An 18,424-nucleotide genomic window follows, 5' to 3' on the forward strand; every position below is an offset into this window, starting at 1 on the left:
CCCTGCCATGTTTTTGAAGCCCAGACCTGGTTGGCACTCGGTGGCTAGGCCTGCAGCTTCTGAGCCCACGCCATGCTTTGCGTGCACGTGGGTCCTCCCTGTCCTCTCATGTGGCCCTACTCTGAAAAAACTCCCACTCCAGGGAGGGGGCAACATGTCCATTTGTGCTCTGGGGCATCAGTAGAACTGGTGTGAGCACACCGCTCCCTGCATCTCCCACTGAGCGCCCTGGAGACGGGTGAGCAGGTTTACAGCAGGTGGATTTCACACTATTTGGTTTTGACTGTTTCTGAAATGAAAATAATTTTAATTTATATGCTCCAAGATGCACTGCTAATGACCGAGGGGGGAGCTACTATTTTTTTCTTGGAAGAATCAGCAAATTAATGTGTTAGAAACTTTTAACAGTTAAAAATGCTTTATCTCAGTGGTCTTAGAATTTTAATCATTATTGAAATTTCAAATGCCAATAGTTTGAGGAAAAAACATGTAAACACGGCAGCAAAACTTTTAAACAAATGCAGCTCTTTTCTTGTTGTACTTTAGTAAAACTTTCAGCTGCTTCACACAGGCACTTGTTGATCATCCTTGTTTTCCTGCTTTGTCCACAGCGAGCAATTGTTTAAGTGTTTCTGGAAAAGAAGAATCAGGTTCTCAGGACACGGGGATTTCCCCTCAGGGCTGTGGGGACAGGGCTGCCGGGGAACCTCACCTCACAGCCAGCGGCCAGCGTGCTTGGCGACCCGCGAACAGGGTCGGCAGCCGGCCCCTTGTCGAGGGCACATGGGCTCAAAAGGAAAGTCCTGTCCTGGGTCCAAGAAGAGTCCATCTTTGTGCTGCTGTGTCCCTGAGTGGCCGTCACATCCGTTTGGCAGAGCTGCTCTCTGATGTCTGGTGACTGCAGACATATTTCCCGTTATCATATTCTTTGCTATAACCTATTGAAACAACAAGGGATTGAAACAAAATGAAATAAATTTTCCACTTTTTAAATGTAAGTGAGGTCTGTAAAACAAAAACTATGAAAAGTTTAAATGTCCTACAAACAAGCTATTGAAGAGTTCACAACAAATCTGGGTCACTGAACAGGTTCAAATGTCTCTCTATCTAAGACTTCTAAATGGACAAACAACAGAACCTAAAAGCTCAGACACCAAAAGCTAACGGCAGCTGTGGCCACAGCCCGCCAGGGCTGGAGTCCTGTCACCCATCCCACACCCGGACACTTCCTATTTCCTGCTGTGGACAGCCAGCAGATAGCCGCGGGTCTCCCCCCGGGGCCGCCCAAGGCCACACTGGCCGGGTCCCCAGCCCCTCTCCGACTCTCTTCTGGGTCACACTGGCTCTTGGCAGGTGCTGCGCTCATCCTGCCTCGGGGACGCCCTGCCAGCTGCTCCCTTTGCGAGGTGGGCCTGGCCTCTGACCTCTGGGCAGGGAGCCGCTCTCTCCCTTCAGCCTGACGTGTCTACAGCTGGAGCCTAGCCCCACTGCCTCCTGTCTCCTCCTGGCGCTCTCACACCTTGTTTAGCCTTTTCTTTGGTTGGGGCCTCTCTCCCACTGGGACTGGAGGCCTCCGAGGGCAGGGCTTGCATCTGCCTGTGACCAGCTCAGAACCCAAAGAACAGCAAGTGCACAGGAGAGGTGACTGGGTCCACAAGTGCTTCCCTCATCTCCTTGCTGCTTCCCTGGAAGGCAGACCTCATGGCCACCCTGGTGGGGGGTTAACAAGTGAGCAGCACCCACACCCACTCCCCAAGCACACTTCCCCTCTGTTTACCGCTCTCTGCATTCCCTTTATTTTGGGAAATAAGGGGTGAAAAATCCACAGCACAGATGGGGCAAGCCAGTCCGATGCTGAGGAGCCCTGGGGGCAGGAAGGAAGGGAGGCTGGGAAGAAGCCAGGTGGGTGTGAGGGAGCCTGCAGGGGACAGGAGGTCAGTGTGGGAAGGCACAAAGAACTGAACCAGGATGGTGCTGGCATCACCACGGTTTGCTGAGGTCTGCATTGCCCTGGCCAGTGCACACAGCTGCTCCAAGGAGTGCACCCAAGCTGGCCGCACAGGGTTTCCTCTGGCCTGAGAGTGGAGCTGTCATTGCAAGGAACTTCCACCACACCCCATACGTGGGCAACCTCCCTCAGGGGGCTCCCTGGGCAGGAGCCCTGCACCGATGAGGGTGGCATGGGCTGCTCCTTTATGGAGGTCTCGTGTGATACACTCCACCCATCCTCTGCCTTCCCAAGACACACACCTGTTTCACATAAAATTGGTGTCCGTGGCCAGTATATTTCCCAAGATAATTTCTGATTACAGCTTAAAATGAAAGCCATAACAAATGCAGACTAGAATAGAATTTTAAAGTTGAGAAGCAATTTGAATCATAGCCCAGCCCTTGGCAGCTCCCATAGCAGAAACCCCAGACAGTGCAGCTCTCAGTGAGCCTGGTGGTTCCTCACGCAACATCCCACACAGAGAAAAAGCAGATCTGGGCAGACACTAGCACAGGGTGCTCCTGGAACAAAACCTTGGTGTGTCACTCCACACACAATTTTATGCTTAAACCGCATGAGCGTGTGTTGGTAGCAGTCCCAGAGCGTTGCGGGTATTTCTAGGGTTACCTAAATGACACCATACCGTTCTGATCCTTTTGTAATTTGGTGTCTGTTTTACTCAACGTTGCTTCGGAGGCTTCTCTGTGTTCATTCACTGTACATGCTGTATTCCTTTGCACACAGGTCACAATTCGTTTTTCCATTCTCACATTGGTGTGCTTAGGATGCCTCCGACCCTGAGCCCTTGTGGTGCTGGGTGAGGACTTGTGACTCCACTGCCCTCGCAGGTGTGAGCCTTGAGGCGATTTGCGGACGTGAATTCACTGCCACATCTGCCAACACTGAACAAACAAAACACCTGGGATTTTTAAATCTCAGTATTAAAAAATATTAAATATTTTAGCTTTATATTACATGTTAGAAAAAATATTTTTAACTTTAAATATTTTTAGGCCTTAAGTATTTTGCCAAATGACAGGTATGAAATGAAAGTTTGTTTACACTTGCATTTTCCTAATTACTAGAAAGAGTGAACATTTTTTGTTTATTGAGCATTAGTTTAATGCCAATTTCAAGACTGACATTTTGAAATACGAATTCATAATTTGCCTAATTTCCCATTATAAGTTTTCAGGGGCTCTTTATATATTTTGGACTCCGATCACTAGTTGGCTACAACAGTTTCAAACATCTCCCATTTTATGGCTCACCTTTTAAATGTATCACCCAGCAGTATGAAATTTTAATGTAGTCAAATATATCAATCATTTTATTCATTGTCTGAGCTTTGTGCATCATCATTTATTAAATACTTCCCTATCCCACTTTATAATGTTCTTCTTTTTTAAGCTTTTGCTTCTCATATTTAGTTCTTCAATTTATTTGCAATTTATTTTTACTGAGGTAAAATGCACATAACATAAAATTCACCATTTTAACCATTTTAAAGTGTACAATTTGGGCTTCCCTGGTGGCGCAGTGGTTGAGAGTCCGCCTGCCGATGCAGGGGACACGGGCTTGTGACCCGGTCCAGGAAGATCCTACATGCCGTGGAGTGGCTAGGCCCGTGAGCCATGGCCGCTGAGCCTGCGCGTCCGGAGCCTGTGCTCTGCAACGGGAGAGGCCACAACAGTGAGAGGCCCGCGTACCCCCCCCCACAAAAAAAAGTGTACAATTCAGTGGCATTTAGTACATTCAGAATGTCATGCAACCATCACCACGCTCCAGCTCCAGAACGTTTTCATCTCCCAAAAAGGAAACCTCATACCCATTTAGCAATCACTACCCATCAGGCCCTCTCACCAGCCCCTGGCAAACAATCATTTGCTTTGGATTTATCTACTCTTCATATTTCACATAAATAGAATCATACAATGTATGGCCTTTTGTGCCTGCTTCTTTGAGTTAGCAAAATGTTTTTAAGGCTCATCCATGTTGTAGGGTGCATTAGAACTTCATTCCTTTCTACGGCTGAATAATAGTCCATTGTATGAATGGACCACATTTTGTTTACCATTCATCTATGAACGGACTTTGGATTTTTTCCACCTTCTGGCTATTGTGAACAGGGCTGCTATGAACATTTGTGTACAAATTTTTGTGTGATCTTATATTTCCATTTCTCTTGGGCATATACTTAGGAATGGAATTGCCGTGTTACATAGTGACTCTGTGTTTAACTTTTTGAGGAAATACCAGTCTGTTTTCCATGCAGGCTGAACCACTTCACATTTCAAGAGCAATGTACACTGATTTGAATTTCTCCACATCCTCACCTACACTTATTATTCCCCTCTTTTTTATAGTCACCCCAGTGGGTGTGAAGTGGTATCTCAATATGGTTTTGATCTACATTTCCCTAATGACTGATGATGCGAACATCTTATCATGTACTTGTTGACCCTCTGTATATCTTCTTTGGAGAAATGTCTATTTAAGTCCTTTGCACATTGTAAATGGGTCATTTGTCCCTGTTGTTTTTAGGAGCTCCTTATATATTCTGGATATTAATAACTTATAGAATACATAATTCAAAAATATTTTCTCCCATTCTCTGAGTTGTCTTTTCACTTTCTTGACAATGTCCTTTGATGGACAAAAGTTCTTAATTTTGATGAAGTCCGATTTATATATTTTTTTCTTCCGTTGCTTGTGTTTTTGGTGTCAATTTAAGAAACCACCACCAAATCCAAGGCCATTCAGATTTATCCCTGTTTTTTTCTAAGAATTTTATACCTTTAGTTCTTACATTTAGGTTTTTTGACCCATTTTTTTTCTTTTTTCTTTTTTTTTTTTGGCCTCTTGGCTTATAGGATCTTAGTTCCCCGACCAGGGATTGAATCCGGGCCACACCAGTAAATGTGCCAAGTCCTAACCACTGGACCGCCAGGGGATTCCCCCTTGACCCATTCTTAGTTAATTTTTGTATATGGTATGAGATAAGGGCCCAACTTTATTATTTGGCATGTGTACATCCAATCTTCCCAGCATCACTTGTTGAAAAGACTGTCCTTACCCCACTAAATGTTCTTGGCACACTTGTTGAAAATTATTAGACCATATATGTAAGAGTTTCTTTCTAGGCTCTCTATTCTGTTCCATTGGTTTATATGTCTGTCCTTATGCCAGACATAGTAGTAAGTTTCAATAGTAAGTTTGTAGTAAGTTTCAAATTCAGGTTCTGTGAGTCTTCCAACTTCTTCTATTTTTCAAGATTGTTTTTGCTATTAGTAGCCACTTGCATTTCCATGTGGATTTGAGGATCAGATTTCACATTTCGGTGAAAAAGTCTGCTGGCATTTTGATAGGAATTGTCTTGAATCTGTAGATCATTTTTGGGTAGAATTGACATCTTGACGATGTTACCTCTTCCTATCCATGAACAACCGATGTCTTTCCATTTATTTAGGTCATCATTAATTTCTTTCAGCAATGTTTTGTGGTTTTCAGCATTACAAGTCTTTCATCTCCTTGATTAGATATATTCCTAAGTATTTAATTCTTTTAGATGTTATATTAATGGAATTATTTTTTAAATTTCTCTTTTGGATTTTTCATTGACGGTGTATAGAAACACAACTGATTTGTGTGTGTTGATTTTGTACCCTGAAACTTTGCTGAATTATCTATTAGTTGTGGATTCTTTAGCATTTTCTATATATATAGGATCATGTCACTGTGAATACAGACATTTTACCTCTTCCTTTCCAGTCTGAATGCCTTTTCTTTCTTTTTGTTCCCTGTAACAGCTCTTTTTGTTCTCTGGACTGGCTAGAAGTTCCAGTACAATGTTGAATAGAAGTACTAAAAGCATGCATCCTTATCTGAGTCCTGATCTTATTAAGGAGAGAGTTTTCAGTCTTTCACCATTGTGTGGGATGTTAACTGTGGGTTTTCCATAAATACTGCTTAATCTGTTGAAGAATTTTCTCTCTAATCCTAGTTTTCTGAGAGCTTTTATTGCGAAAAGATGTTGGAATTTTTAAAATGCCTTTTCTGCTTCAATCGAAATGATCATTTTTTTCCCTTTGTTCTGTGAGTGTGATGTGTTTCATTGATTGATTTTCTTATGTTGAATCACCGTTGTATTCCTGGGATAAATTTCATTTGTTCATGGAGAATAATGTTTCTAATATACTATTGGATTCTGTTTGCTAAAATTTTATTGATCTTTTTGCATTTTTATTCATCACAGATATTGGTCTGCAGTTTTCTTTTCTCGTTATGCTTTGGCTGCAGAGAATGAGCTGGGAAATATCCCCTCCTCTTCAATTTTTTGGAAGATTTTGAGAAGGAGGATCATCTCCTCTTGTGACCTCATGTTGCTCAGCTCGGCCCTGGTCCCTCTTCCCTCTCTCTGCACATTTAGTTCCCTCATCTCTAAACATGCCCGTGTGTGGATCTTCCAGATCTGATTTCAGGCCTGACCTCCCCTCTCGGTGCCACAAGCTCACACAGCAATCCGTCCACTCAACAGGTCTAACAGCACCTCAGTGTTAATGTGTCTTCTCCTCCCAAATCTGCTTCTCCCCCAGTCTCTCCCATCTCAGTAAATGGTATCAACTTCCACCTGCTGATCAGGCCCCAAATCCCTAAATTGCTGTCTTGGTGCTGATTCTTAACTGCAGACCGCAGAATCCACTGTAGCTCATTTAAGCAGTACGGAAGGTATCAGGGGGATAAACAAGGTCCTACTGTACAGCACAGGGAAAGTTCAATATCCTGTGATAAACCATCATGGAAAAGAATATGAAAAAGAATCACTTTGCTGTACAGCAGAAATTAACACATTGTAAATTAACGATACTTCAGTTAAAAAAAAGAACATACCAGGTGGACTATACCGTCTCTGAGAGGGTCAGGTAACCAGGAATAGCCAGAAACATCAGCAACCTGGAGGAACTACCAATAATGCTATAAGATTGTGTTAGGAAAATCCCCACTGCCCTGTTCCCCTCTACTCGACAACAGTGCTGCCAGGGACAAGACGTGAACTGCCCCAGAGGAACCAGTCACCTCCACTGCCAATCTGCTGAGACAGCCACTACTCCTGTGGCTCCCCCCACGTCTTATGTGGTGCGTGGAAAAGCAAAACCAGGCACATCTGTAATCTCTGGGGCATGTAGTTTTGCGGTCTCCAGGGGAGCATGTGAAGTGTTTCGCAGAGGCCATGATCAGCTAATTCACTGCCTGCCACCTTCCTCCTCAGCTTCTTTCTCCCTCACTCCCCAGAGCCAGACATGGGTCACCCCTCTGAGCTCTCTCTGCCTTTACATAGATCCTGCTTTGACCATTTTTCACAGCCTCTGGCATTCCTACCTTAAGCCAGCTCCCATCGCTCTCACCAAGATGCTGGCAGTGGCTTCCTGACTGTTCTTCCCGCCTCAGGCAGCTGTGGTGTCCACACTGCAGCCAGGTGAGATGTTTGGAATGTATCTGATAATGTTGCTTCCTCTCCAAACTCTCTCCACAGTGGTTTCCCACAATACTCAGAATAAAACAAAACTCATCACTAGGACTTACTTATCCCTTCAGCCTTTCCAGCCTCGTCTCCTCCGCACGTGCGTGCCCTCGTTCACCGTGCTCCTGGGTACACCGGCTTTCCTGCTGTCCCTCAAGCGCACCAGATCTATTCCCGCCTCAGGGCCTTTACACAGGTGGCTCCTTCTGCCTGGAAGTCACAAGCAGCTCCCTCCCTCCCTTTCTTCTGGTCCCTAAACAGTCTTCTCTGGCTTGACCATCTGCCTTATTCAGAGGTATTTCTCTGTTCATTGGTTTATTGTCTATCTCCATTGGAATGTCAGATCCCCAAGGGGCCTGACAGGTGCCATGCAGTGACTGGCCAAAAGTAGGTGACCAATAAATATCTTCTGAATAAACTGAGCCATTTCAATAGTCCAAGTTTTGGGGAAAACTTCTTAAAGGACATCCCTGACTCTATGGATACACAGCAAAGAAAGAATCAGATCCTTAGCAACTGTGGCTAGAGACAGCACATGAGGACTCCTGGGCTTTCCCAGTGCAGGCTTTGCCTAGGTACAACAGAGGCACAACCCCTGTGGGCCCCAAAATCTCCATAAGAGTGAGATTCCAGAGTTGCTCCCTAACCAGGCATCCAGGTCACTGTCGTCCTCCCCGACGTCAGCTCCTGGATCCTGGAGGAGCTGAACAGGGACAATGTCACCTGTTCTGGAAGCATGCCAACATACCCCAGTTCTGGCCTGGCAGGTGCTTTGGGACCACAGAGATTTATGCAGCGTCTGTTTATGCAGAGGTTTATGTGCCTCCTGTTTCTGGAGCGTCATGGGCAGGTAAGGGGTGAGAAGAGGATGAGGCAGGGGGCCTCAGGGAGGCGCAGACAACGAGTCACACCCCAGCACTGAGACGGGGCCGAGTCTGCTCAGGCCCAGTGGGAGGGGCTGGAGGCTCCAGGAAGCAGAACAGAGGAGCCGCAGGGGAATCCAAAGAACCGGTGCCGGGTGAGGGCGCAGAACTCATCCCGCCGCCCTCAGCTTCTTTCACTCTGTACCTGAAGCCATGCAGCTCCAGCACAACTGAACTTTATCTCTAAATGAGGGCGTTTGTCCGCAGTGGGGGGACTGAGTCAGTGTCCCTGTTTCTAGTCGGGACACAGTACAGGACGAGACACGCCCCCCCCCCCCCAGGGGACGGGTTCCTCTGAGAAGCCGGCTGCATCCCCAGCACACAGCAAGTGCTCCCCGAGCCAGAGCCCTACAGTCGCCTAGCTACAGGGAAGGCGTCTGTCTCCCCGGGCTGGGGCTGGAGGTGGGGGCACTTTGTTTCTGTAGGTTCTCCACAAACCCAGGCATTGCAGTTCCAAAGCCAGTGAGAGCCTGTTCATCTGTCCGCGCGCCCGACTCCCCAAGGAGGGGAAGATGGCCGCCCGCTGAGGCCCAGAGGCTCACGAGTTCTGTTTACCCGGCAGAGAGCGTCCCATAGGCCAGGGAGCTCGCTTGGCGGGAAGAGAAGGCCGGTCCTTCCACACCGGCGGAAATCGGTCCGCTCCACCTACACCAATGGCAATCAGGGTCCGGTTATCTTCACTAGTCTGTCTACACCGTTGCATGTCAGGTGTGAATCTATCTATACTGGGGGAAATCAAAATCCGATAGCGTTCACCAGCAGAAATCAGAGTCCAGTCTGTCTACACCCACGGAAATCGGGTGCAGCGCCACTGCCATTGGTCTGCGAACAACATAACATGGTAGGTCCCCAGGCTCTGCGAGAACAAAAGTCACAAAGAATTCCGCCCCCGCCCCTGCTCGGGGAGGGAGGAGCTCGCCCCCAGCCTTCCGCCCCCGCGGGGTCTTCTCCCAGGTGAGGGTGCGGCCCGAGGCACCTACAAGGCCGCCCACACCCCGGGGCTGAGACGCCCCCAGCCTGCCTCGCCCAGCAGCCTCCGGGGATGAGACCCCCTCCAACACCCAGTCCCGGAGCCCCAAGGGGAGAGACGCCCCCTCCTACCTCGGGGTCCCGCTCCAGCCTTCGCCCCGGAGCCCCTGGGGGTGAAAGGCCCCTTCCCACCCCCCCAGCCTGCCGCGGTCCCAGGCCCCGCCCCTCCTCCCCACCTGTGAGGCGGGCTGGGGGCGCGACCCGAGAGGGTCCGCCTGTTCCCGCCCCGGAGCCCCCGGGGTGAGACCCCCTCCAACCTTTGCCCCGGAGGCCCCGGTGGTGGGACCCCCTCCCACTTTCGCCCCGGAGCCCCCAGGGGAGAGGCGCCCCTCCCCGTCCCCCGAGGCCCCAGGCCCCGCCCCCGCCCCACCTGTGAGGCGGGCAGGGGGCGCGGCCGGGAGGGTCCGCCCCTAGCCCGCCGCCCTTCCCACGCCCCGCGGGCGGGCTTTCCGAGCGCTGTCCTCCCCGCGGACGGGACAAAGGCGGCGCCACCATGGCTCTCAGCGCGGCGCTCGGCCGGGGCGACCGGGGCTCGGGCAACAAGGTAGGGGATGGCCGGCGGCTGTGGGGAGGGTCCTGAGGCCAGCGCGAGGGAGCTTTCACTTTTTCCGGTCACTTAAACGAAGGGTTAGCAAACTTTTCCCTTAACCTCCTGAATATTTATGAGAGAAGTATGCGTTACAAGACAGATTTGCATTCCTGGGGTGTGAAGGGAGTGCAGGGGAGGGGACTAGGACAAAAAGACGCATGTCAATGAGAATGTTCCTGAGTTATTCATTACCTCAAAACTGGTAGGACAAACCAATGAACTTTGTGCACGAAGACAAAGAACTTTTACTTTAAAAATACCAGGATAGACTTTTATATTGGAAAGGCAGTCGATTTAAATAATGAACATTGCCTAGTAAACAAGACAGTGATTTCAGGTCTAGAAGAGTGTGGTGGAAGCTGTCTTGTATTTCTTCCTGTGAACTGCAAAACGTGTGTCGGGTCTGTCTTTCCCTTTTTCCTGTGAACTAGATTACAGAGCGTTTGGGTACCGTAATTACACTCTACTCCTGTTACCCAACAGCATTTTCACTTTAAAAGTTTAGCTGGTACTTTCAGGTGTCTAATTAAGGCTTAAAACACATAATTTAAAATTAAGTTGAAGGTAGCTGAAACTGTGCATAACTAACAACTGAGCATCAAGTCGGCTTCAGCGTCCTGAAAAGAGATTTCAAAGTGGACAGAAGTGAGGTTTGGCTTCCTGACCCTAACCCTCCAACTCCCAGGCTCTCTGCATCAGGAGGAACCTCAGAGCCCACCGTTTGCTCTCAGTGGACACCTTGAGACTCTAAGATGTTTGCATTCCTGATGGAGCCACATCCCTGTAGGAGGGCTGGGCATCCCCCACAGAGATAATGCACCCACTTCTGCTTCTGAGGAGACGCCCTGTTTTGATCTCACAGTTTGGCATCCAGTCTGCAAACAGGAACAGTGGTCTGGGTTGGGATCACAACTGGACTTGCCCAAGTGGGCCACAGAGAACAGAGCCCTGACCTTTCCAGTGGACTGGGGGCCTCGGTGCAGGTGACCTGTGGTTTTATCCCGTTAGAGGGGCCCCTGTGTAGGTCTAGTCTGAAATCGCGTTTGTGAAATGTGGACCTTTGTGTCTGTAGTTCATGAGCCTGGTGGTGGTGTCACCAGAATACTTTATTACTTGTAAAGCATCCCCAAAATGCTGGGCTAAGGAAATAAAATCGGCCTGAATTTGCCCCGAGACTCTCTGAGATGTGTGTTCACAGGTTGTATCATCCAGGCAAACACAGGAGAACCCAGGCTCCCAGATCACGGCATTTTTTTAGTGAGAATCATTCAAGCCCAGTTCCCATGCCTCCCTCCTTCCAAACAGAACTAATGTGTCCTCTCTTTTTGCTTGAACAAAAATCAAGTCACTTAGAGCCATCCAGCCCTAACAGCCATCCTCCAGGACAGGGTACCCATTCTCCAAATGGTGGAAAGCCAGGCTTCCGCACTTGACCTGTGGCTCCCAGCCAAGAAGCAGCCTGGAAGCGGAGGCTTTCCTCTCCACACGGCTGTGCCCAGGGGAAGTGGTGCCTCTGCTCTGTATTTATCCTCCTGCCCTGTCAGAACAGGGCTTCTGTGCCCTGCTCTCCATGGGAGGTTCCCTCGGGATTGCAGCTTCTTTACCTGCATCCCTCTGGCCCTTACAGAGCCTGGCACTCAGCAGGTGTGCACAGGCCAGTGCTCACTGGCCCAGTCAAGAAAAATGATCCCAGAGAGACAGTTGGTCTGACCTAAGAGCCCAGCACACTTCCGAAGGGGTCAGGAGGGTGGTGGGACTGAGGGGCGGGCTGCAAGGTGGCAAGTCCTGCCCTGAACCTGTTGGTCCTGAGAAGCCTTGGGAATCTGGGATCCTGTGAGCAGAAGGCATCCCACAGTTGCCATTTACCCTACAAGGGAGTCAAGGAGGGCAGGTGCCTGGGGAGTGAAGAAGAGGCTCTGGACCTCCACCTGGTGCCCAGGGAACAGGCCTGGGGTCTTGGATTGGATGTGCACCCACATCCACCCCCTGTTATCTGTCAGCCTTTGGGCCAGTGGTTCAGACTCTTGGAGTTTCAGTCTGCTCACTTACAGGATAACCTGTGGCCACCCACCTCTCGGAGCACCATAGCGTCTAATTTTTTTTTTTTCTTTTTTTTTTTGCGGTATGCGGGCCTCTCACTGTTGTGGCCTCTCCCGTTGCGGAGCACAGGCTCCGGACGCGCAGGCTCAGCGGCCATGGCTCACGGGCCCAGCCGCTCCGCGGCATATGGGATCCTCCCAGACCGGGGCACGAACCCGCATCCCCTGCATCGGCAGGCGGACTCTCAACCACTGCGCCACCAGGGAGGCCCCCATAGTGTCTAATTTTAAAGTGGATGAGTTGATGCTTCTTGAAAGGAAACCCAGGTCATCACCGAGCTGAATGTTCCTGAGTTGAAGGCTGTCTCTGTCCTGATATCTGGGACAACTTTCCAGGTGTCTCAGTTCACACCTGGGCCCAAATTCTCAAAGACAGAGCCTTCAGATACTTTTAAACAAGTGTCCAACCTTACAGAACTTTCCCCAAAAGTGAGAAAATCAGGTTGTGCAAAACTCACTTTGTGGGGAGTTTATTTTATATGACTTTAAAACTACTTATGTTTCTGAGACCTAGGATAAGGATTAAATCTAATGCCAACAACAGTTTGGGACAGGAATTAATCTGAAGTTCTGCACTAAGACTGTGCAAGTCTGCCAGGTACTGAGTATGTGCACCTCCCCTGGCGAAGTCTCTCCTGCCTGCAGCCCCCCAGCATGGGACCCCCAACCCTGGTACGCATTAGCCTCAGAAAGCTCCCCTGGGTCGTCCTGCCTGCAGCCCCCTCCACAGCCCCCTGCCCCACAATGATTTGGACTGACATCACCTTATCCTGACTACCCTCAGTAGCCTGTTTCCCCAGGCAGCACCGGCTTTATTTCATTCCCCATATTTCCCTGGTGCCTGGAATGGTGCCTGGCACACAGTAGGTGCTCAACAAGTATTTGTCACAAGGTGGCAACTGTATCCCCTCCTCTGAAGCTCACTGTCACTCCCCCGCCCAGTCCCAACCTCACGGGGCTACGCAGATGCAGGGCTTGCCCCGTGACCTGAGCTAACACGATTCCTGAGATTTTTAAGAATAAAATAACGGCCTCAGAGAGAGCAGCCAGGTTACAGATGATTCTGGGAAACTTTCCTTGCCTAAGTGCAATATAGTAAAGCAGGTTCAAGGCAATTACAGAGAACAGCTTGGCGATACCTGGTGTGACATAATGAATGAACTTTGCATGTGGTTTTTGAGGTGGAGATGATAGTGCACGGTGCAGAAGAGAAGTGCCTGAATGAATTTTCAGTGAATGGAAAAGGTTGACCCTTCCCTTCCTTGTCAAGTGGTTTGGAATTAGCTGCGGGCCATCAGGTGGCCTCGCCCGGAGAGTGAAGAGGTTGGAATGAGTTTCTGAGAGCTCTTGGGCTCTGTCTCTGGCTAGAATGAGACACAGGGCAGTGGGCTTGGTGGTTAGGGATGCAGGCTATGTGGCCATAGTGGCTTGGGTTCAGTTCTGGTTCCCTCACTGAGTGGGTGGGCAGGTAAGCCCCTCAACCTCACCAGCTTTAGAATGGGGAAGATAATAGTATTTCGACGTTTTTAGAATAGTGTCTGGCATACAGTAAGTGCTCAGTAAATGTTGGCTATTATTCTGTGACTCTGTGATAGAGAGGAAGAGAGATTTTCATACAAATAAGAGAGAAAAACGATTGAGTTATAATTTTTCCTGGAATCACTTAATGAAAAATATTCATTGAAGTTATCTTCAAGGTATGTTGATGCTCAAAGATATCACCAGGGAAGAGGAATTACAACTACAATTATGTGTTATTTTAACAATGTATTCGTGAATTTTTTAAAGAAATGCTTTGTGAAAGTGCCCAAATCAGTAGGTCATGAGCTCCATTTAAGTTCAAGGGTCCCAGAGCTTTCCCTATGGATTATTCAAAAAGACTAAAGAAAAGGTAACTGGAAGAAGCATTTAGTCAGCCCAGAGTACCACGCTGGGTAAAGGGTGAGCGTTTGGTTCTCAAACTGATTCTTGCCCGTCCAGAGACAGCAACCCAGAGAATCACGGCGATGTGAACCGAGCAGACGAGCCTCAAAGCCCCGTATAAGCTCCCCCGAAAGCACATGTTTAAATAGGAGGAGCATGTGGAAGGGTTGTTGGGGACACAGAGCAACAAAAGCCACACATGAGGAGGAAACTACCATCACAATTTCTGGAAGGTACCAGAACTAATTCTTTAAAACACAGCTAACTGAGGTGAAATTCACATGACACAAATTTAGCCATTTTAAATCAAACAATCTGGTGGCATTTAGTACATTCACAATGGTGTGCAACCACCACCTCTGTCTAGTTCCAGAACATTCCTACAGCCCAAAGCAGAACCCCACACCCCTTAGGCAGCTTCTCCCATTCCACCCTCTGCTCAGCCCCTGGAACCACTAATGTGCTCTGTGTCTCTATGGATTTGTCTACTCTGAATATTCCATATAAGTGGAATCATAAAATATGTGACTTTTTATTGTGTTAAAATACATATAGCATGAAATTTACCATTTTAACCATCTTTTAGTTCAGTGGTATTACATGCATTCACCTTGTTGTGCACCATCACCACCATCCATTCCCAGGACTCCCTGGTCTTGTAAATCTGAAACGCTACGCCTACTGAACAGTAACTCCTGACTCTGCCCTGCCCCCAGAGCCTGGCAACCACCATTCTAATTTCTGTCCTTATGACTGTGCCTACACTAAGTACCACTGCGTGTAAGTGGAATCATACAGTATCTGTCTTTTTATGATTGGTTTACTGCACTGAACATAATGTTCTCAAGTTTCAACCATGCTGTAGCATTATCAGAACTTCATTCCTTTTATGGCTGAATAATATTCCATTGTAGGGGACTGCCCTGGTGGCACAGTGGGTAAGACTCCACACTCCCAATGCAGGAGGCCCAGGTTTGATCCCTGGTCGGGGAACTAGATCCCACATGGATGCGGCAACTAAGAGTTCGCATGCCAAAATGAAGACCCGGCGCGGCCAAAATAAATAACTAAACAAATATTTTTTTTAAGTTAAAAAAATTAATATTCCATTGTATGGATGGACCATAAATTTGGTTTATCCATTTATCTGTTGATGGACTTTGGACTGTTTCCAGCATTTAGGTTTTGTGAATAATGCTGCTATGATTATGTCCTTACAACTTTTTGTGTGTACATATATTTTCATTTATTTCATTTATTGGGTATATACCTTCAGGGTCACATGGTAATTCTGTGTTTAACTTTTTTTTTGGCCTTGCCACGTGGCATGTGGGACCTTAGTTCCCCGACCAGGATCAAACCCATGCCCTCTGCAGTGGAAGCTCAGAGTCCTAACCACTGGACCACCAGGGAAGTCCCCAGCTATGTTTAACTTTTTGATGAACCATCAGATTTTTTTTTCACAGCAGCCTAATCATTTTACATTTTCCCAGCAATGTATGCGGGTTCCAATTTCTCCACAGCTTCACCAAGACTTTTTATTTTCCAGTTTTGTAGTCACCCTAGTGGGTATGAAGTGATATTGTAGTTCTGGTTTGCATTTCCCTAATGACTACTGATGTTGAACTTATTTTCATGTGCTTGTTGACCATCTGTATATCTTCTTTGGAGAAATGCCTATTCAAGTTCTTTGCCTATTTTAAATTGAGTTGTTTGTCTTTTTATTGTTGAGTTCTAAGAGTTCTTTATATACTCTGGACACTAGACTCTTCACAGATATATGATTTGCAAATATTTTCTCCCATCTGTTGGCTATCCTTTTACTTTCTTGATAGTATCTTTTGATGCACAAAAGTTTTAAATTTGGATAAAATTTAATTTATATATTTTTTCTTTCGTTGTTCATGCTTGTGGTGTCGTATCTAAGAAAACATACAAGGTCATGCCACATACAAGGTCATGAAGATTTATCCCTATGTTTTCTTCTAAGAATTTTGTAGCTTTAGTGCTTACATTTGGGTCGTTGACTCATTTTTAGTTGATTTTTGTGTGTGGTGTGAGATAGGGGTCCAACTTAATTATTTTGTATATGGATATCCACTTTTCCCATCACCATTTTTTGAAGAACTTATTTTTTCCCAATTGAATAGTCTTGGAACCCTGGTTGAAAGTCAGTTGGCTGTAGTTTGGGGGGTTTATTTCTGAACCCTCAGTTCTATTCCATTGGTCTATGTGTCTGTCTTTATGCCAAAACCATACTGTTTTGATTACTGTAGCTTTGTAGCAAGTTTTGAAAGCAGGAAGTGTGAGTCCTCCAAATTTGTCCTTCTTTTTCAAGATTCCTTTAGCTACTCAGGACCCCTTGAAATTCCATATTAATTTGAAGATTTTTTTTCCCATTTCTAGAAAAAAAGCTATTGAAAGTTTGATAGAAATGGCATTGAATTTGTAGATTGCTTTGAATGGTATTGACATTTTAACAATGTTAAGCCTTCCAATCCATGAACCAGGAATGTTTTTCTATTTAATTATGTTTCTTTAATTTCTCCCAGTAATGTTTTGTAGTTTTCAGTGCACAAGTCTTTCATCTGTTGGGTTAAATGTATTCTTCAGTATTTTATTCTTTTTAGATGATATTATAGAATGGAATTGTTTTCTTAATTTCCTTTTTGGATTCTACATCGCTGGTGTAGAGAAGCACAACTGATTTTTGCATGTTGATTTTGTATCTCATACCCTGCAACTTTGCTGAATCCACTTATTAGCTCTAGTAGCTTTATTTGTAGATTCTTTGTGATTTTCTATATTTAAGATCATGTCATCTGCAAATAGAGATAGTTTTACTTCTTCATTTCTAAATTAATTTGCCATTAATTTTTTTCTTGCCTAATTGCTCTGGCTAGAACTTTCAGGGCAGTGTTGCATAGCAGTGGAGAGAGTGGGCATCCTTGCCTAGTTCCTGTTGCTAGAGGAAAACCTTTTGGTCTTTCACTGTTGAGTATGAAATTAGCTGTGGTCACTGATAAGTGCCTTTTTATCATGTTGAGGAAGAGCCTCCCTATTCCTAGTTTTCTGGGTGTTTTTATCATGAAAGTGTTAGAGTTTGTCAAATGCTTTTTCAGCATCATTAGAGATGATCATAGGGGTTTTTTCTTCATTCTATTAATGTGGAATATTACATTGATTGATTGTTGAACCACCCTTGCATTTCCTGGAATAAATCCCACTTGGTCCTGGTCAATAATCCTTGTAATATGCTGTTAGATATGGTTTCCTAGTATTTTGTTGAGAATTTGGAACAAATTTTATAACTCTGCTTTAAAATTTCATTATATTGTACAAGAATACATCTTAAGAATGTACGTTTTGAAATAAGAAACAAGTTTGTGTCAAAGGCCAAAATATAAAATTACTAGGAAATCTGCAGAAGTTTAAGACTTCAAAATGTAGCTACTGGGTAAAAAGCCATTTGGGCAAGGATTGTGATGAGGTTAATCCGTATAAAATGCTTAAGCAGTGTCTGACACATACCAGAGTTCACACGTTTCCATCATGTTGTCTTTGGGGTACAGTCAAGCATCCAAGAGGTGCTTGCGTCCTCTCCTGTGATAATACCCGCCTCAGTACTATAGTTTTCACTTTCTTGTGATACACCCCCTACTAGGCTATCAGCCCAGGACATTGATCTTTGTATCCTTCAGGGTGCTTGGCACACAGTAGGTACTCCGTAAATGCACTTTGGTGTTGAGAGTGGAAAATATTTAGTGATCCAGGAGAGTGGTGCCTCTGTGACCAGTGTATCATGAGAAAGACCACAGGTAAGGAGTGAGGAAAGAGCAGAAACACAGGGTTGGTGCATCGGGACCGGGCCTGGGAGGAAGTGTCCCCTGACGCTGTGCTTCCTGTGGGATTTCTGCTCAAACCACAAGGGGAGAGGAAGCAGAGCACCTGGTCCAGGCTGGACCGACAGTTGGAGAGAGGCACCTGGACCCTGCAGTGGGTTTCGGCAGCCCCTTCAATGGTGCTTAGGCAAACGAGGACCCACCTCTCAAATCCTGAAATGCCAGCACTCGTAGATGCTTTCATTGGCCAACTTCGTGCTGCCAAAAAGTACAGATTTTATTTCAATATTCCCATAAGCTTTGTCTTCCGTGTTTTCACATCAGTTAATATTTTGTCCCTCCTGTCACCCCATCTAGATCCATCACACTCTTCCTAGCTAGAGGAAACAGATGCCTTCCAACCACACTCCAAATGGCTCACAACCACCATGAGTGTGGGGGTCTCGGGCAGGCTGCAGGGGGCGCTGGCAGTGCCCAAGCCCTCCCCTGGTCTCCTTCCCCTCGCCTT

At 46.7% G+C, this 18,424-nt stretch overlaps 1 protein-coding gene across 1 annotated transcript in view; it reads left to right on the forward strand.

The window, feature by feature from the left end:
• The first annotated feature begins 9,956 nt into the window (after window positions 1–9,956).
• The window catches only part of PLEKHG4B (pleckstrin homology and RhoGEF domain containing G4B), a 59,189-nt gene continuing 50,721 nt past the window's right edge, over window positions 9,957–18,424 (forward strand). The window contains 1 exon segment of the mRNA XM_060092520.1: window positions 9,957–10,007. Coding sequence (XP_059948503.1) covers window positions 9,957–10,007 — 51 coding nt within the window.

The sequence above is a fragment of the Mesoplodon densirostris genome, chromosome 3 (genome assembly GCF_025265405.1).
Source record: "Mesoplodon densirostris isolate mMesDen1 chromosome 3, mMesDen1 primary haplotype, whole genome shotgun sequence".
Taxonomy (NCBI): domain Eukaryota; kingdom Metazoa; phylum Chordata; class Mammalia; order Artiodactyla; family Ziphiidae; genus Mesoplodon; species Mesoplodon densirostris.